General features: G+C 45.4%; 1 protein-coding gene across 1 annotated transcript in view; it reads right to left on the reverse strand.

The window, feature by feature from the left end:
* LOC310961877 (prospero homeobox protein 1-like) overlaps positions 1-18,907 on the reverse strand; it is a gene marked incomplete at both ends in the record, with an annotated part of 24,832 nt that extends 5,925 nt beyond the window's left edge. Inside the window, 3 exons of the mRNA XM_083934160.1 lie at positions 7,512-7,706; positions 12,953-13,060; positions 16,895-18,907. Of these exons, the coding sequence (XP_083790286.1) occupies positions 7,512-7,706; positions 12,953-13,060; positions 16,895-18,907 (2,316 nt within the window). The remainder of the gene's footprint in view (positions 1-7,511; positions 7,707-12,952; positions 13,061-16,894) is intronic.
* Between the last annotated feature and the right edge of the window lie 2,475 nt (positions 18,908-21,382).

Raw genomic sequence — 21,382 nt, forward strand, 5'->3', positions numbered from 1 at the left:
AGGGAGGAGGGAGAATCAAGTGTTGGACGATCAAGCGCACGAGAGGATATGTTTGTGTGAGCAGGTGAGAAAAGGAGAGAGGGGATCATGTAGTTCTTTATGTTTAAGTGATTCCTTGCTACCCCTGCTGCCCCAGGCTTCACACACTGCTCTGGTCATTTAATCAGTGCACAGAATAAAGTGGCTTACACACACACACACACACACACACACACACACACACACACACACACACACACACACACACACACGCTACACGGTGAAGAAAAGACCTGTCAGGCTACGTCAAACGGGGGCCCTCAATAGCCCCCGGCTATTCACTGAGAAGCAGATGATCCTCCGCTCTCTATTCTTTTCTTTCCCAAACTCTTCACACTAAGAACTGAAAAAAATCTAGAGACCAACTGGGTACAGTGAAGTCACTAGTGTTGTTGCTTGTGTCTCTTTAAAGGCTCGAGCCCCTCCCCCCCAAAAATCACATTTTCTCACTAAGCTCTTGTAGTATTGTAGGCTTTCAGAGTGCTTCGATTGTATTAATTCCACCAAGGAGGTTAGTTTTCCATGTGTTGGCTTGCTTGTATGGAACTAGAGAGATCAGAATCATGGGGCAAACAGACAAACTATTTTTCACTTTTGTTAACATTGCGAGATAGGGCATGAACTTGGCAAAGGTCTGCGCTCTCAGAGTACCCTTCAAGTTTACTGCAGGACGCTGTTGACGACGTTCCATCCCAGTATCAGGGACACTTTCTGGAGCAACATCTTGCTATTTTTCCTCGGTTTTTAAAAGCTCATACCACAATCCATTCACATCCATTGTTTTAGGGCAGCAGAAAAAATTTCAGATGGATATTCCCAAAACTTGGGTGTTCATACAACTGAATCTATCAGTTGAAAAAAAAAAGTTGTGTTTTTCACATTTGTGTAAACTAACCTGTCAATTAGCACCACTGAGCTGTTACCCCTCCCAGTCTCATAACTGACTTGAAAATGATGAATATGAACACAAGACGGCGCCTCTCCTCAGGTAGTCATTACTGTCTTAATTGTGCTATATTTGTAGAAACGCAAGCTGGTGCAGACACACACATGCACATATGATTGCATGTGGGAATACAAGGATAGCATGTACTTATTATGTACTGGTGTGTGTGAAAAACAGCTGTAATGAGCATGCATGATAAACGCATGTGAAGGGGAGTTTGGTGTTCTTCAGCCTTTTCTCAGTGAGAGCTAAGGAGATTAGGGGGATGACAGTAGAAACTGTGGATACGAAGGGGAGAAAGCAGGTTAGGGGAGGTGAGTGTGTGTGTGTAGTTGACATAAACCCACTGGCAAATTGTATTGGTTGTATTTTTGGCAGCTCTGAACTTAAATCTATACCACCAGCTTTTCATCTCTCTCCCTCTATCTTCTGCCTCTTTTTGTTTTCAATCGCCCTTCAAAGAAAACCCTAGAGCCTTTTTTACTAAAAACACCACACCTGTGTGCAAGTGTGTGTTTTTAGGTACGCATGTATCTTTATACATGTGTGCGTCTGTGTCTTTGCCTGTGTAGCTAGTGCAACGGCCGTGACCTCTTCACCTCAAATTCCATGAGGTCGAAACCCGGTCAAAGATGCTGCCCCCCCGCCCACACACACACACACAAATACACCATGCCCCTACGTGGTGAGAAAACAAAAAAAACAACAACAGGAATGAAGGAGTGCAAGAGAGGGAGGGGAAAAGCAGGAGGAGGAGAAAACAGACATTAGCCTCTCTGGGTGGAGAACAAATGGAGCCCCGAGAGGGACGTGAAGAGGAGGAACGAGGGAGTGAAGGGGGAAGGAGAGGTGAAGCACACAATGCTATGGGGCACGGCGGTTGGACAGACAGCATCTGCTCTCGGCTCTCTGTGGCTCTGGTAATGGATGTAGAGTTAGAGAGACACCAAGAGAGCGGGACGGAGGGAGCTGCCGAGACAGCGGGAGGAAAAGCTGGGTAAAAAAAAGAGGGAGGAAGAGAGGATAATAGAAGGAAAAGGCAGAGGCCGCATGCAATGGAGGAAGAGAATTATGGGTGAGGGAACGGGAGTAAAAAAAGTCAAACTTTAGAAAATTTTCTTTCATTATTTGGTCACTTTGGATGAAAAAACACTGTCGAAGGGCGTTATCAATTCAAATAGAAGGATGACAGACGGATGGACAGACAAAAGAGGAAGAGGGACAAAAGGAGTGAGACATCTTTCCAATAGGCGAAAGAGCAGCTGATAAGGGAGGACACTCGATATCCGCGTGTGTGTGTGTTCAGATGAAGGCCTCTCACCGTTTTCGCTGGTACCTCCCTCTCACATAGAGATCATAGGGACTTCCTCTTTTAAATGCCGAGGTGTGTGTATGGATGAGTGTATGCGTGAGTGGGTGTGTGTCCTCTGTGGGAGGAGTGGTCACTGACAGAGGAAACTTGGCCTAGTCTGTCTTATGGAAATCTGAGAGTTTCCCAGAGCCATCATAAAACTGCCTCTCTATCAGACCCCACCTCTCTCTAACCCATTACCAGGTCACACACATTCCTGTCTTATGAAAGATGGTGTGTGTTGTCATTGGGGGGTTCAAAGACAGACAGAGGGGGCTGCGGAGTAAAAAGAAAAGGACACTAAGCGAGAATTTTCACTTGAGTCCTCACATGAAAGCGCTGCTCGCTCAAAGTCAAGGCTTTGGGAGGCCGGGTGTGTTTCGGAAGACTTTGATGGCGATGGACAGAGTGAATGAGAAGCGGAGAAGAAAGAGAGAGGGGATCAGGAGGGGGGGCTGAGAAAAGAGGAAAGTAGAGCTGGGGTCTAGGTAATTAACGGCAAGCTCTTTAATTACTGCTGGTGTTCATTGTGCCAGAAGGAATGTGACAATTATGCCATTAAAACTTCCTAATGGGGGGAAAAAAGCGAGGGAGAGGAGGGTGGAGGGGGGATAACGGAAGACATGCAAAAGAGGAGGATGAAAGAATGAAAGGAGAGAGGCAACAGAAGGAAGAGAGAACGACGAGAGGGAGTGAGGGAGGAGGGATATGAAAGGAAAAGGGGAAACAATTGCGACAAAAGAGGAGCTGGGAGGGAGATGGGGAGCGTATTAGGCCAGCACAGTGACAGAGCAGATTAGCATCAAACAAGAAAGGCCACAGACGTCTGTGTTTGTGTGTGTGTCGGTGTGTGTGCGTGTGTGTGTGTGTGTGTGTGGGTGTGTGTGTTTGTGTGATCACTGAAACAGAGGACATATTCATTCCAAAGACGCCACCAAGGTGGATGGAACTTTGATGATGCAGAATCTGGCAAAGGGAAAACTCAGTTTGTGTGTGTGTGTGTGTGTGTGTGTGTGCGAGTGTGTGTGCTTGCTGAATCTGCGTAGGCTCCTGTTTCAAGTGGTGGTGCAGGCAGGTAGGGGAGGAAGAGAAGGAGGAGGAGGAGGTGGTGGAGGAGGAGGTGGAGGAGAAAGGGGAGAGATCCACAGAAAAGGGCCTTGGGGGCATCCTGATACACATCCAGTACATTTCCATCTCCACATTACCTCTATGACTCACACACACACACACACACACACACACACGCACGCACACAGACACACACACACACACACACACACACACACACACACACACACACACACACACACACACACACACACACACACAGAAGACGGAAAAACATCAGAAATGTGTCCGCACACATATATAATACACACAAACACGCCATTCCCACACCAACATCAAACAACACAGAAACACACAACCTACGCACCCGCACTCATAAACACACATGGTCACACTCACAAATAACACCCACACACACACACACACACACACACACACACACACACACACCTCACACACACACTGAAAAGCCACACATAAACACTTGCATGCAGAGTCTTCATGCTCACCAAGGCGGTTGGTTTGTCAGGGGGGTTAGAATTTGCATGGCTGGGCAAATTTTCCTTGTGCTAAACTCTAATCAGCTCCTGTATCTCTCAGACACCTGCCCAGCAAAAAAAAAAACCTTAATATGCAAAACACATTCCCTCCCTCCTCCATTACCGCAGCTCCTCGGCCAACAGAAGACTTATTCACCTGGCCTCTCTCACTCTTTTCCTCTCTGTCTGTCTTCTTGCAAATTTTCACATTTATTTATGCAAATAGGCTGTTCCCCTTGAGCCTGTTTCAACAGTAGCTTCCTGGTGCCGGGAGAAGAATGATAGTTCTGTCTGAGATGTGACTTTATTTATGCTTCAGAAAGAAGGGGGAAAATATGGCATGTTACCTGCGTTTGGGCAGGTACCGGCTTTTTTTTTCGTAGGGTGTCTTCCTAGAGTTTGTTATGTAAAGGGTTTCTCTGTGACTGCTTATGAGTCAGCAAACCTGTCTAAAAATGTTTGAGATCCCTTTCTTTTATTTAAAGTGAAATACAGTGTCAGTCAAAGGCCCAAGTGCTCTGAAATACAACCCTTGTGTAGCTGGATTTTTAACACTGACTTGTATTTTAGGCGCAAAGTAAAACCTAGGTTGAATGAACCTCCAAAAAAGGGTTTCTTCTCTTTAATGCTTGACTGTACAGTATGATGCATGTTTGACACTAGAGGTCCACTGATGGAGAAAATTTCTCCGTGCATGTACAAGCTTGGTTTTGTAACGTTGCAAGTAGTACGGATACCAACTGTGGTTCTAAATGTAACTTATCATCGCACTCGGACTTAGACCTTGTCTGTCCAAAACTGTTACTTTTCAGGAAAAGAGAAAAAGGCCTTTCATTGAGGTATTTACATCAGATGATGTCTGACAAAACCGCCTCGTCACCATTTTATCTTTGAAACTCTGCTGTGGAGGTACAAGATTTAGTCACGGGCTATTTTTAAAACTTTAAATTGGTTAAATAGTTGTAAAACCCACAGGAAGACCAAAAGCAGTGATTTCTGAAAAAATGAAATATGGATATGCCTGATACCGACGTTACACAGATGTGATGTGGAAACTGTACATACACTCACAAATATAGAGTATACATTTAGTCTCTAGCGATGAGGGAGAAGTAATAGATGCTATTTAAAAAATGTTTAATGAAGTAAAGAACTTTTTGTGGAGTATTCATAAATGTCTGAGAACACATCTTTGACTTCTGCTCTGCCAACACTGGGACAAAACAAGGGACATGTCAAGAAGGATCAAGTTTATGGAGCTGTGTGTTTTGGGGGATATTATTTACTAGCATTTCCTGTTTGTGTGGCGCCAGGTGATTTACCATAAGCAGAGAATAATTTAATATGAAAACAAAAACAAGCCTCTGAAGAGAAAGGCGCCTTGATTCCAGGATCAAGAAAAACGAAACTTAAATGATCCGAAGAAAAAGAAAACTTTCACGATGTTCTGCTCACTGTTCTTTGCTTTTACTGTTGGTTGGGTACCAATCTAAACTCTGCTGTACCCACTGAAGGTCACTCTAAACAGTGTTGGCCACATGATAATGCTAAGTGAAGGGTCACTTTCTTCTGGTATTAAACTTATTTCCCCGTCGCTGAACAAATAATTCATTCTTTGCAGTCACGAGCAGCTGAACAGAAGGAATCGTGTCATTTTTCTTTGCTCTTTGCTCTGATGGACTTTGGGTTTATTGAGACCTCATATATACAAGTGCCTCTGCCTGCCAGAGTCTTTCAAAGCCTCCCTTAAGAGGGCTGAAGATGGATGTGGGGAAGTGTGTGTGTGTGTGTGTGTGTGTGTGTGTGTGTGTGTGTGTGTGTGTGTGTGTGTGTGTGTGTGTGTGTGTGTGTGTGTGTGTGTGTGTGTGTGTGTGTGTGTGTGTGTGTGTGTGTGTGTGTTTGGGTGCACACAGAGGAGCCCCAGTGGACAAATAACGGACAGAGAGAGATGGACGTGAACAGAGAGAAAGAGAGTGAAGCACTTTAAATGTGAGCACTGCAAAACTCCCACTGCTCACAAGGGCACTTCTCTCCTGCACGTCATCTCTCTTTTCCCCCCTCTCTCCTTCTACCCTTCTTTCTCCCCTTCCCCTCGATTCCCTTTCTCCCTCCCTTCATTGCTTTCTCCTTTGTCTCAGAGCTCTCACCCTCCATCCCCTATCTATCCATCTCCCTCTTCCCCCTCTCCCCCTCTTTCTCTCCCCTTCCTCTCACTAAAACAGTAGGACGCTTAACCTTGATAGCAGTGAGATCCCCCCCCCCCAAAGTGACACACACACACACACACACACACACACACACACACACACACACACACACACACACACACACACACACACACACACACACACACACACACACACACACACACACACATACTGGAGAAGTGCTTTGCCAGCATGCCAGGCCGGTCCAAGGGACGGCTGTACCCTTCGAGGTGAACAGGACACTGGGAAATGCAGCAACAACAAAACACTCACGCACATACACTCATTCTCTCGAACAAACACTCACACACACCCACACAGGCACACACACACATGTGCGTGCACACACACACAAACGCAGATCACTCCAGGTCCTTCTTAACACAAGCCTTTTAAAGGTCTATTGTCAGCTGACATTGAGAGAGCACTGGCAATTCTGAAACACACACACACACACACACACACACACACACACACACACACACACACACACACACACACACACACACACACACACACACACACACACGCACACACGCACACTCACACACACACACACACAGGCAAAAGAAGAAGTGTGAAAAAATAAACGTATTAAAGGTGAAGTTGCCTGCCGAGAATTTATGATTATAATACACTGGAAGACACACACATAAACATCTCACCACAGATAGGTAAATGAGGACAGGGAAGTAAAATGTTGCTTCTCAAAACACACACACACACACACACACACACACACACACACACACACACACACACACACACACACACACACACACACACACACACACACACACACACACACACACACACGCACACTAAGAACCGCTGAGGGGAAATGAACAGTGAGGAAGAGGTAACACGAGTGAGGTGTCAGTAAGGTTTCTTCCTCATCGCATGAGAGTTCCTCACATCTCTATACTGCTGAAACCTGTGACGCACGCACGGAAAAGAATATTTTCCTTCATATTATCGCCGTCCGGTGAACATCATGTAGCGTGGCATTTAGCGATTTTGAAATGTTCCGGTAAATTGAAGGATTCAATTTAACGCTGAAAATGAGATGTTTCTAGAGTTGTTTTTCACTGGACAGCGTCGATATATGTACATCATAGTACAGTGTGCAGAGTGCGGCAGGATGTATAAGAGACTCAAACTCAGCAATGAGAACAGTCACGGCGAGGCGGGGTCAGAGAGGACACAGTGAGATGGTGTCACACTACCCGTCTGCATCACAAGGTATCAGGTGAAATTCAAGGTTTTTTTTTTTTATATGGACCGCATTGGCTCTCAGCTCCTCCTCTCACATACAACAACTCTTTTTCTGCATTATAACCGCTGAAAGTGACGGTCGTTACCTCAAAGTCATTGGCCTTGTTGTAGTGCATGTTGAGGGCTCGGAAGAGCTCGCTATCACGGCTGACGCCCAGCTCCTCGACTCCGGTGACTCCATCGTTGATGGACTGGCGGGCAAACTTCTCCATCTGGATGTAGTAGAACTCCCTGAAGTTGCTGAACCACTTGATCAGCTGGGAGGTGATGCAGCGATTAAACTGGAACGATAGATGAGGAGGAGTTAGCACTGCTTAGGTTGTCAGTACTGTTGAAAAGAAGAGATATAAATGGGGTCCGTAAACACTTTTCATGCAAGCAGTGTAGAGGAGGGACTGTCATGTTAGCTTATTAAGCCATTGGAATTGAGGAGAAGTGTAAGGATGACAGCATGTCATTTCAAATCAGGGAGTTGAGACGTGAGGTGATAGCTTAAAAGACAGAAGAAACGAGGGAGAGAGATAAAAGACGAGAGCAAGAGACACAGGTCGAGGAGTGAGGTTAGATAATAGAGACATTAAGTAAGACAGCGAAGAAGGACGGGGGCGGGTGAAAGTGAGAGTGTGTGTGTGGTTCATCCTCCCCACTGGGAGCAGACCTCCCCCCCCATCATAACCCTGAGAGTGGAGAGAGATGGAGGGGGGTGGTGGGGGAGAGAGACCGCAAACACATAATTGACCAGAAAAACGATTAAGTCATCATCTGAAGCGCCCTGGCCCACAGGGGGCTCAAACATGTACTTAACCCCGTTCACCAATTACACCCTGATTCTCCGCCCCTCTCCACACCTCTCAGGGCGAAGGAAAAAATAATAATAATAAGAAGAAGAAGAAGAGCAACAAAAAAAGAAAAGAAAACAAGGGAAAGACAGAGACAATAAGCGCTGTGGAGAAGGCTATCTGATCTGTACCGCTCGGCTGGATTCAATAGGGCGAGGTAAACCTATTAAGAGCCTTAGCTGGTCCCGGCTCTTTTTCTGCCTGGTCTCAGCAATGAAAACACACTGTCTAAACATCCAAACCACTAGATAAGAACCTCTGGGGCTCAGGATAGCTGGCTAGCTCAGTAACCCTAAAATGCCCCACTGAAAGCTCTGATCAAACCCCTGAAAACATACTAATAACACCTTTATGTCTTTCCTCTGTGACTCTTATAAATCTCATAAATTCAAAAATCTAGCCTGTGAAAGCTTGATATCCCAAACATCATCCACACACACATGCGCACACACACACACACACACACACACACACACACACACACACACACACACACACACACACACACACACACACACACACACACACACACACACACACACACACACACACACACATATAGACACAGGCCTTCACTCCCCTCTGCTCTTTTTGTGGTGCTGGAAGAATGGGGAGACAAAACGCTACTAAACGCTGAGCGGACTGCTCGCTGGGGAGGCAGAGCGGTTTTGACATGGAGATTAGGCTCTGGCTATTGTTCCACAACACACAGACATGCACAAACATGCACACACTCTCTTCACGATCTGGGATGGCAGTCAAACACACGCAAGCACAAAAAGATGGGAGGGCGAGGCGTCGGAATAGAAAGACAGGCAGGGAAGTTGGCGAATCAGAAGCCGCGACAGAGTTGGACCAAGGTGGGACGGGGGTAAAAGGAGCGGGGCCGTGCTTTTCTGGAATGATCAGCAGATGACATAATGGCCGGCTGGAGTGGAAAAGAATAAGTCCGCTTGACATTGTTTGGCAGGGGTTTTTGGAGTGTGTATGTGGGGGGTGGTGGGGGGGGGGGGGGGGGGGGGGCATGGTGGCTGTCCTAAAGTGCAGGGTGAGCATAAATGGGGAAATGAGGGAGGGAGGAGAGGAGGACGGGTGCAGGTCAGCGCCGTCGGACAATGGCGTTTCGCTGGTGGGGGGGCTGAGGGCTGGAACGTGAGCAGTCAGCAAGCCGGGGTCGTGACATCGCACTGTCAAACAAACAAACTACTGACACTTACAAATACACCGGCTGCACGGGGCTATTCTTAAACACACACAATGTAGCAGACAGTCAGAGTGTGACAGAGCACAAAACACTATTTCATTCAAGTTGTCAGTGTAATATAAACCTTCCCCGTGTGTGAGATCAGAACAAATCTTATTGTGCGTGAATCTGAGACATTTAGCAAATTGGCGTCGATCTACGCAGGCATGTGTGCGCACATGCATCTGCCCGTGCCAGACTGAGAGCTACATACTGAGATTAAAGTCGCAGAAAGAGTTGCCATCGCTCATGCAGGAGACCTTTGGTGTCATTACAGCAGAGTGACGGATAGATTTGTCATTTGGACAAGGATTACTTTATTATACGGACAGCTCAGGAGAAGATGTATTAGGGCCTGTGCAACTGAACTGAACTGTGGCTCAATCATGGCACAGAGCACACACACGATACAATGTTTACTATACATGCAGGTAAATACACTAAATTAAATTCTATCTGCATCAACTGCAACCAACATTAAGGGAATCAATTTTGGCAAAGTCTACCTGCCACTTCCAGCAGTCTTGGTTCATTAAGTAGCTGGTGGGGGACAGAGACCCCCTGATAGCGGCTAAAGACAAGTGTGTTCAGCGTAAAAGGAGGGAATTGGTTCAAAGGAGCACATCACTGCAGCTCCTTAATCAGAGCTGGCAGGGGTCAGCCAGCACAGACATGAGATGCAGTGAGAAAAAAATGTGTGTCTGTGTTTGATGAAGTGTGTATAAGGGTGTGTGTGTGTCTTTGTGTGTGTGTGTGTGTGTGTGCGCCTGGCTGAGAGGTAGATGAGAGAGACAGCAAGAGCGTGTTTCTCACACTCACACTCAAGAGCCTGTGAAAGGTCAGTGTTTAGTGCTAACAGCACAAGATAGAAAGTGACACACACACACACACACACACACACACACACACACACACACACACACACACACACACACAGACATATGTTCTGCTCATGCACAGGCGCATACTTAGGTCCAGAATTGGAAAACCCTCAAGTATCCTTGGTCTAAACAATATTAGTCGACTGCCAAAAGTATTCAAGCACTTTGACCGTCAATCCCAAACTTCCGCACACACATCAGGCAATTTATTATTCGATATAGAATGAAAGTGAGTTTGCAGTTCTGTCTTTGGGCTTTCGATGTAAATGTTTAGCTGAAAAGTATTTGGATGAAAAGCCAAAGTGTGTCTCTGACATAGTGGTCAGCAATGGAGCAGAAAGCATACAGATGACCTCAGAGTGCTAAGCTACATCCAGAACAACCGGAGAGGAGAGCAGAAAGACAGAGAAGCCTGTACGGGCCTCCCTCTCTCTTTCTTTCTCTTTCTCCCTCTCTCTCTCTCGTAAGCCCCTTCACAGTCATCAGGGCTTTCCAACGTTTCCTGTTTTCGCAGGGGTAAATTGTGGGAGATAATCTCCGGCTGCCTATTGGCTGACTGCACACAAAAAGCAGCCCTGGAAAGCGGGCTTTTGTTACTGCGGCGACTCAAATCCAGCGGCTGGCTTTTCTTTCTCGCCCCGCCGAGGCACACATACCATGCCACACCATCAGCGAAAAAAAAGAAAAGAGAAGAAATGACATATAGAAAAGGGGAAAACCCTCCTGACCTACGCTACTCCACAGCACATGACTGGCCCAAATACTGAAGATACTGAGAGATAAAAGAAGCAAGGTGTGCGTGTGTGTGTGTGTGTCTGTGTGTGTGTGTGTGTGTGTGTGTTAGATATATATACCTACAATAGACTGGTCTAATGTCCAAAGAGCCTATTATTCATATACAGCCCACACACTGCATCTCTTTACAAAGGCAATAACTTTGGCTGACTTTATTAATTGACTGAATATCTTTATTTAATCTGCCCATTAATCTGTTGTAATTACTCATCCTCAATCCAAACAATATCTGTAATCACAACAAATTAGCGGCGCTAACAATGGTATTTTGACACAACTGTCAAAACATTTCATAAACACCAAAAGTCAAAAAAAGTCACAATAGTCTGAAAAGGATCTTAATCAAGGGAAACAACGGCTACAGCGTCCCCCAGTTGTTAGGGCAGCCCACTTCCCACGTTCATTAGATTCTTGACAGTCAAGACCCGATTAGTCGAGACCTGATTAGCCTTTAAGACTTTTGTCTGAGGACAGCCGCTCGCTAAGAGGCCGCTCTGGCTGAATCTAATTAGATAGTCAGTCTCATTCCCATACATGTCTAGTAACTTACAGCTTGAGTCCATTGTCCCCTACTGAAAACAAAAACAAACTAATGTGACTCATAATCTCCTTAACTATCTTGACCTTGTTTAAGTATCTGATGAGGCCATTCATGAAGAGGCCACCAAGAAGAGGCAGCCTTGTTGAGACGGATCAGTCAGTCGAACTGAGTGGTTCAAATTTCAAATTGCAATTGTTGCTGCAATTATTTAAAAGCAGATAAAATGAATGTTAAATCAGTGGGATGCTTTAATTTTGAGGAGTTTTATAATGAATCAACATGCACAGGTGCCTAACCGCTTTGGCAACACGTAAGCCTCCTTTTAAGCCTGACCAATGATGTGCTGAGAGAAAATCATGTGACCCACGAGTCGGGGTTAGTAGCAATGGGATCCAAGAGGGGGCAGCTGGGAAAAAAGGGACCTTTATCTCCTGATTTGAATAAGATGGCCTGGATATGTCAGAGTGTGTACCCCTCCGTATGGTCCGAGAGGGGCTCACACACAAAACAACAACAACACGAACAAACTCGGTCGCGCACACTACAACGGCCATTGTGTTGGTGTTCTTGTTTTTTGTGTGCAGCTTACATATTGTGCTTTGTTTTCAAAATTTCCTTCATTAAACTCCCAGTAGAGCTAACGCTCATCCTTGCCATGTTCACTAAACCGTCTCTTTCTCTTCTCCCCTCCCTCTATCAAACCTTCTTCCCTACACCTGCTCAGATAACCACTCCTCCGTCTCTAGGCTCCATCCTCCTCTCTGCCCTCTCCACCCCTCCATTACTCATCCCGCTCTTTATCTTTAGAATACTCATAGGCTCTCCAGATCCCTCATGTAAACCCATTCAACTTCCTCTTCTTTCATCTTTTGCATAAAACCATAACTTAGCGAAGGAAAGGGCCTCATTTGAAGACAGACAAGCATATGCTGTTCACAGCAACTGAAGCTCACAATTCAGACTCACGGCAATCAAATGTCCCCTTTTAAGGAAGCGTTGCACTGACAAATGTAATGTAAGTAAAAATGTGGTAAAAGAGAAAACAGAGGCAACAGAATGTCATCCATCTTTACAAATGCTATACACAGAAAAAGAAGTCACAATCTCAAGAAGATTTGGGTACAAAAAAAACAGAGACAGTAATGTGTACCAAAATGAAAAAAGAAGACATTTGAAGAGGTTATAATTGTAAAGAAGGGCTGAAGAGGAAGAACATGTTTGAACTCACCTTGACATCAGAGAAGAACATCTTAAGCATGTTGGAGCTCGGGTAGCGGGTGTAGAAAAACATGAGCTTGGCCTTCTTCAGATGATTAGGGGAGAGACCCTCTTGAATCTGGAAATAGCTGCCATTAAGGACATTAACAATTGTTTGGCGGAAAACTATTCATGGTTGATCAAGCAAATGTAGCTACTGACATTAACACAAATACAATATGTACATGCTAATATTTGGCAGAAAGATTGGCAAGACATCATCTTTGGATTATGGGCAACCAAATTTTCTTTCAGGCATGAATACAGGGCTGCTGGAGGGGGGCTGAAGACAGTGCACCAAGGCAAAACCATTTGCTTGTAATTACCATCGTGCGTATCAGGTGTGAGAGCGTCACGGTAAATAAAACGCTGGCCAGCACTACAGCCGATGCTTTTACATAAGAAGGCTCATTTCACAGTCAAAGTAAGCAAACGCCTTTGCCTACACCCCGTGCTAACCTCCACCCAAAAAAAAGGAGGAAGAAAAAAGGAGGTATTTGCATATCACAGACAAAGACAGCAGTTAACGCCAGTGACGGGCAAGAAGGTCTAATGGCTTGGCGACAACACATGCCAAGCCTGAATATGACTGTCTGATATTGGCTTCATATCAGTGACAAAACAAGGTCTAGGAGATAGTCCCGACCACCAGCCCAAGCAACATGAAAAACCTTCTCACACTCACATAGGCCATATTCAAATACATGTCAGAGAGGCCTTGTCTTCCTAATGGATCGCCTGGATTGAACAGCGGAAAGGATGGAGATGGTGGGGGCACCTTGAGGGATAGTATGGTTCCAACCTTCAATTACATCCCCCTCCTCCCTCTGCTCCACCCCTACCCCCCAGCCTCGCTGCCTCTGCCAAACCCTTGGAGGAGCAAAAAGAAGGAGGAGGAGAAGGAGAAGAGGGGCTCTGAGGCTTTGGACTCAGCCAGCGATGGGGGGACTGAAACACATCTGCGCCACCGAACGGCCCAAGCCATTTCCATGGTGAATTAACGGCCGTATAATGCATCTGATAATATCAATCTGGAGGATAAGACATTGAAAAGGGAACGGGGATGGGGGCGGGCTGCATGTTAAAACCTCAGGCTGTTTCAACAAGGGTTTTCATTAAGCAGAGGCAAGACAGGGCTTTAAATTACACAGAAGATACAGCCCCAAGTTTTCATGAAGACTGTTTACACCCGAGTGGACAAAATACATTGCTCGACATTATTTATGATCTACAGGGGTGGCTGTGATCATTAAAATCAGTCAAGTGTCCAGATGTAGCTGTAACTATAGAGTGGGAAGAAGGCATCAGCTGCTAGATTGGATTGCCCTTGGCCCCAGGGTTACACAGCAAAGCCAGCAAATACTGAACCACACTGGGTTGGCTCCTTAAAAACCCGGTCTACTTTGTCTGATTCAGCGAGAGAGAGGGAGAGAAAGAGAGGTAGTTGTATACGCAGCGAGGGTCTTGAGGGGGAAACCCTGGCAGACTGGTGTTACTCTGTCAGGCCTGGCCAAAAGAGCAGCACTTCACTCTCCACACCACACCATCTGCTCCAAGTGGAGGGGATACAATGGATCCTCAGACAGACAGAGGGAGAGGGAGAGAGAGCTCTTTCTCAGTAAGGCAAGGTGGGATTTGTTTGCTGTAAAAGCTGTGCACTTACACTTAGATTAATTTGTTTTTGCTTTTTCAATTAGGATTAGCATCGCTTTCCCCCTTATCACTGAAATTAAAAATGATTTTAAAACAAAGATGTCAAGGTTTTACCTCTCCAGCCATAAACACAATATCACCTCCCTTCAGACGACAATTAAGGAGCTTCATATCTCCTGATGAGGCATTTTCATCTCCAATTCACTCACAGCTTGCAAATGTAATTGTGATTGGACTTAGGGGTGGCGTGCAAGGCTATTATTTTGTCATGATGGTGCACTCATACCAGCTGGCCCACTGTTCGCCTGCCACATCTGACAAGACATCATCATTCTCACAACACATCCCCAAAACCCAAAGACATGAGTGGAAAAATAGCTGCTCCACTTCCTAATTCCAGGTGTAAGGACAAGAATATTTGGAGTCGGACTGAAAACAAATGAGGAAATTGATAGCAGCCATCTGCTCCACAACGCTGCCGAGAGCTGGTGAACGTGAACACACCTCGCAAAATGCCTGACAAGCTGTCTCTGGCTTCTGAGGCTCCCAGAAAAAAAAGAAAGCTACAGAATTCAACATCAATGGAATCAGCTATTAACAGAGAGCACAAATGCAAATAAACTAAGTCATAAATGTCATACTAATTGTAATAAAACATGTACAAAAAATATATCCTGAAAATGTCAAACTTTGTTTCTAAACCTGTGATGAAATCAAAAATAAAAGAGGAAAAAAACACAACACATGGACATGTTCCGTCTATTCTTTCCATTTAGGGGAGTACATCTGTTAATGCCCTGAATTTTCTAAATGCTACAATGAAAGCCACAGCATCTGGCATATGTGGTTATTGTTTGATTGTTTTCTACTTTCTCTCTGTCTCTGTATGTCTCTCTCTGCCTTTTCTCTTTTCATCCCTCCATCGGGAGCCCGTAGAAGCAAAGGATTATGGATCTCTGGAAAGCGTTCACCCTTGGGTCAGAAGACAAGACAAGGCGAGGTAATGAAAGATAAACAGCTCGCTGCAAACACCTGTTAACGTCCGCTTCAAAGAAAAGAGAGGGAGGAGGGGGGTTTGCAGGGAGGGAAAACAAAAAAAGAAGTATTTGGCTGCCAAGCAACAGCCGAAGGGCCCCCCGGGCTGTTGACAGATCTTTATGAAATGAAAAAAAGGGAAAAGAAACGACAATGATTGTGGGCTTTTTACAACAGCGATGGATGATAAGAGGAACACAAGAGAAAACACAAGCAATCATAAATATACATCTTTACTGAGTCCTCAGGCGAACCTTTTGTGACACACAAAAAAAGACACACACACACACACACACACACACACACACGGGAAGGGGCTAGGCACTCAGGTACAGGGTGTTAAATATACATATTCACTTAACTAATAAAGCCCCAACAGGTAAAAAGCTGTTGGATTAATTTCTTAAGTATGTAATGCATTTTAATGACTGACAAAGCTGTGTAAGAATGAGCAGTGTGACACAAATCAAACTTTCATAAGGGTTAAGGGGTGTTGAATACTCAGGGACTAAGGAGGTATAGGGGAAACAGAGAAGGGACTGAATGTATCTGTTTAAGCTATTAGTCCTGAGTCCCCAGGGGATTCAATTTGAGCCTCCCATAGGGGATACCCTTTTTATCCGTAGGGCATGATTGGGGCACACTGGGGTTAAACTATAAGGGAGGCTATACAACACCATTGTGTGCCAAGTTTCAGGATGCTATCACCCTCCTTGTTCTTTCAGGCCATTTTTATAAAAAGGAATTGGGCCAGTAAATGTCGTGGGGACCTAATCTTCGTGAGTAAGTGATATGTGACGAGAAAGCTTTTAAAGCACTTAGGACTGAAGATGGAAGAAAAGGCTGTACGCTGCTGTGAGAAGGAAGAGGTATGAGTATAAAAATAAATACAACAATGCAGTACAATGGAGAAGAGAACAACAGTGGGAGGAAAAGTGATTCATCAACAATTTCTCAGTTTCTTAGGTTAGTTTCAAACAGGCTAAAACATATTTGATTTTTAACCCTTTGTGGTTCAGATGCAGCGTTTCACACCTGTTTCTACAGGGAATTTACATCTGAAATTGTTATCTGGCTTACACAGGCATGAGCTGGTCTGAACTGGACCACTTGGTTAAGACATCAGGGTCACTGTCATACACATTAAGAAATGATTGCCTTTTAAATCCACTGAAAAAAACACACACACAAACACACACACACTACCGATTTTTTTGAAGGATACATTGCTGCCTGAGTAGGGTGAGATGTCAGCCATGTCCTGGAGGTCACTGCACTCAGACTTGATGAGGGACAGGGAGAGTCCCTCGGCTGTACTGCCAGGGTGCGCTGGTGAACAAGAGCGATGATGGTGCCCCATGTGGTGACCTGATGACATCTTGGTCCTCAGGCTAGTGGTCTCCCGGGACAGGTCCATGGAGTCTGGAGAAGAACGGTCCTTGCCTGGGTAGCCACCTGTGGGTCCACCAAGGGAACTCTGGAAAGGGTAGCCCATGAGAGGCAGTGAAAAGGGATGTCTAAAGGATGGGGGGCTGAAGCCCATGGAGGCAGAGAGTGAGGAGGGGTGAAGGACGGGGTGGTGGTGCCCACCATGGGCACCCACAGCTGAGGACTGGTGGTGGTGATGGTGGTGCTCACTGGGAGTCTTCCTCACGACTAAGGGAATTGCCTCTGTTTGGTCATTGGTGGGACCTGGCATCCCGGGCATGCTGGCGAAGGAGTCTAATGGATTGGGAATGATGACATCACCAAAGCACTGCAGCCTCTGGTTGGTAGTGTGGAAGTTGGGGTTGTCTCCATTGACAGTGGTGGGAAATCTTTCAGGAGGTATGGAAAGTGAGGGGAAGGCCTGCTGGGGTGTGGGGCGTGGAGGCTTGGCAAACACCTTAACAACTGTGTCTACCACCTGCGTCATGGCTGAATTGAGTTCCTGCTTCAGAGTTTCTGCCAGCTGTTTACCTTCAGTATGCATGGAGGAGCCTGGACCTCCCTGTCCTTTGCTCCGGCTGACTCCCTCTCTTCTTGGCTTTTCTCTGTCTGCCAGCATGGCCTGCTCCTGAAGCAATGCCCGCGCCCTGTCCAGGAAATGGCCTGGGTCCAGGTCAGACATCTCATTATCAGAGCGCAAGTCATCTCCACCTCGATCATCGCCGCCGGTGTCAGACCTGGCTGGGCTGTCCTCAGAAATGTTTCCTATGTCATTGTGTAGGTCATTGTGGAGGTCATTGTGTTCTGAGTCATCGGTTGAATCATAGATTTGAAAGAACTTCTCCTGCAGCTGGCGTAGCTGTTTCTGCATGTCCTCCAGCTGCAGCTTCAGTTGCCGTCGCTCCTCCTGCTTCTGTTCCTTCCTCTGGCACACCAGCTGGGTGAAGCTCTGCTGTTGCTGCTGAGGCAGACGCTGCTTACGCTTGTTCTCTCGGCTGCTGCTGCTGCAAACCTCGCCTCCCCGTGGGCTGCTGGGGGCCTGTTGCTGAGACTGTGGGGGTGGGCAGTCTAGATCCATATCTCGTTCTCCATCCATCTCATGGTCACGCTCATGACGGGAAGCAGCAGGTACCACCACACTGGGTGAGTGGCTCATACCACGTATAATGTTCTCTACACGGGCTCGCTTAGCACGCAGATGTTCATCATTGAGACGTTCAATGTCAAAGGTGGCCAGGCCAGGAGGACGACCAAAGGGTGACAAGCACTCTTGAGGGGTGCTATCATGGGAGGAGTTACTGCAGGCATCCTCCTGGGGAGCATCAGAACTTGCATTGGAGAGCCCTGATCCTGGGAAGCCAACATCCCCTCTATCACCCCTGTCCCCTCTTTCTCCCCTCTCGGGGCCTCCTCCATTTTTAGCCATGTTATTCTTGAGAAGTTGGGAGATAATGGTGGTGCCAGGGAAGGGCATCATAGTGTCCTCGTATGAGTTGGCTCTCTTCAGAAGCTTTCTGAGTACATTGGACTTGGACTCACAATCGCTGGCTGACACAACACCAGGCCCACCATGTGGCTGCACTACAGAGCACTCCATGGAGTCGGTGTCTGATCCGTGGTGAGAGTGGGAGCTCAGAGAGTTCATGGCACTGAAAATGGCTGCTTTGGCTCGGGCAATGTTATCAGTGGTTGTTGTTGTGGCTGCTGCTGTGGAGGAGACTGTGCTGCCCACGGTCCTCTTTACACCAATGTCCACACGTCTTCGCTTTGTCTGTCTGTTCAGGAGGGAGTCGCTGTCATGGTCCGGCATCACGGGTTGCTGCTGCTATTGGGCCATATCCCGTAAACCCAGTCCTCTAGGATCAAAGCCTCTGGGTACCTGTGGGGGAAAAATTCACAGATGTATGACTCACCAAAGTGAACAATATTTTCAGATTCCAAGTCACTCACTCCCTCACTCAGGCAGGGCATGACCAAAAACACTTCAAAACTAAATCTACGTTAAACAAAAAGGCTTGGAAGTTTTAAATACAATGAAACTCAAAATCTACCATCCTCTAGAGAACTGCCTTGGACGACAATATTTATATAAACTGACAATGGCAATCTCTCGTAATATGTTTCTTAAAGGATGGGCACATCCACGATTACATTTTCACAGCAAGGCCCAGTGACAGAGGGGTAGATGCAACAAGCAAGATGGGGTCAGATTTAGGCCTTGGCTCAACATTCCAGTGCAAAGTCCTATTTTCTATCCTATCCCCTGTTACACGCCGCGCGACACTGAACCAGTTCCCACGAAAGACAAAGCTGCATAAAATTATGATAATTACTTAAGTACTTGTCCTCATTTCCATTTATGTGCAGTGTGAGCCAACACGGGAGCTATTAAATCACAAAATAAAATAAAAAGAAATAAGGTTAAGAGTATCTTAAAAAAGAAAAAAAAGTGGTGTACAATGGGAGGGGATCGGGTCTACACCCTTTCCCGAATCCTACTACGTAAGTGCATGATATTTGGTCAATGCAACACAAAATTCTCATTTTAAAGCATGTTTACACACTGCGTGATTTTAAAATGCAAGCCCTGTGTTCACATTAATCAATATGGCCATCATATATTAAGCAATAGGGAGAGAGACACATAAAAGAAACACAAAATAGGCCTATTGATTTTGGTGCCAGCGTGAGCTCACTTCTGTGTTTTTTGTTTGTCTTTTCATCTGGCAAGGGCAGTTAATTCTGCTCAAATGAATAGGTCACAAGGGTCAACTCTGGCAAGGAGCAACTTAAAGCGCTCTTACAAAAACCCTAATGCCCCTCTGAAAGCAAAACGTTTTGTCAGTACAGGCCTGCATCAATACTGCTATGTAAGCACCGGTGGCAGAGTCTTACTCAGTCTTATCACATGCAGCCAATCTCACATGCAGCCTAGTGATATTATCAGATACAACTGAATTTTTAAGTAAAATTTAAATATTTCTGAGGTTTGTAAATGTATGAATTTGATGATGTATATAGCATAAAAGTGGCCAAAGTGGTGCAACGATTTGAATTTTTCTTTTATGATATTCAGAGAAACACCAATCCTTATTAAGACTGCCAAAGGCTCAGTAGTAAATAATAAAATATAACAAAGGAAGTATTCTTTTTTTGTCTTAAATTTTACAGGTTGCAAATATTAACGACTGAAACGTTACGCCTTCAGACTGCAAAGTAGCTGTACGAATCTTGTATTTTACATACAAAAACAATTAAAGGAGTGATTCTGATACATGATTAAATTTGTCGTTTTATTTCAAGACAGCAGCCATATAAAGATTAATTTGAAGGCTCAGTTTCAGTGTGAGCAAACAGCAGGGAGAACTGAGCCGGAGTGAGATTTTAAAACATTCTCGTTAACCGATTTCATTTCATAACTTTATCACTGCATGTGACAAGTAATTTTAAAAAGATAAAGAGAAGTTTCTTTCTTCTCACTGAGCCTCACAGACACACTCAAATTGTACACACACACACACACACACACACACACACACACACACACACACACACACACACACACACACACACACACACACACACACACACACACACACACACACACAACTTTGCTGCTGGCTTTGTTAGAAGCTGTGTAGTGTGATGCGCCACATAAGTGGCATGCACTGGCAGGTTTTTCACTCTGAAAAAACATTTAGGAAATTGACAATTTTTTTAAACTGACCACATAAACCTGAAAACATTTTTAATTTACTAGAAAACGCGGCTTTGTTTAATGTGTTTCCCCTAAAAACTGACATTAACATGACACCAGAAGTGTAAAATAAAACCCCTTTTGATAAATGGCTTCAGCCCAAGTCTTGACAGCCACATCCAGCAGTTCAGACAAGAGGTGATACATCTCCAAGAAAAAACTTGACTTGAATGCCTCAGGATCTTAACAATGAGCTCGAAATAGTCCCCAGCACCTGTCTTTTCGCACCTGTCTCCCATTGCCCATGCGCACTCTCCCTTTCTCTCTCTCTCTCCCTCTCTCTCTCATGAAAAACCTTTCAACGATTTCAAGCTTAGAACTACACATATGAACAAGGAGCTGTAGATGTTCCCTTGAACTTGTGTAAATCTTCATCCCATATTTTTTACGTGTTTATTTTAAAACCCTAAAACGGACCTTTTCATGTTTTGCCTGAAGGAAACAAGAAGTAAAGACATGAGTGAAGCTCAGGTTTGAACTTGGTCTAAATTCAAATAATATACAGATACTAAAACTTTCAGCAACATT

Source organism: Echiichthys vipera, assembly GCF_963691815.1.
Source record: "Echiichthys vipera genome assembly, chromosome: 19".
Taxonomy (NCBI): domain Eukaryota; kingdom Metazoa; phylum Chordata; class Actinopteri; order Perciformes; family Trachinidae; genus Echiichthys; species Echiichthys vipera.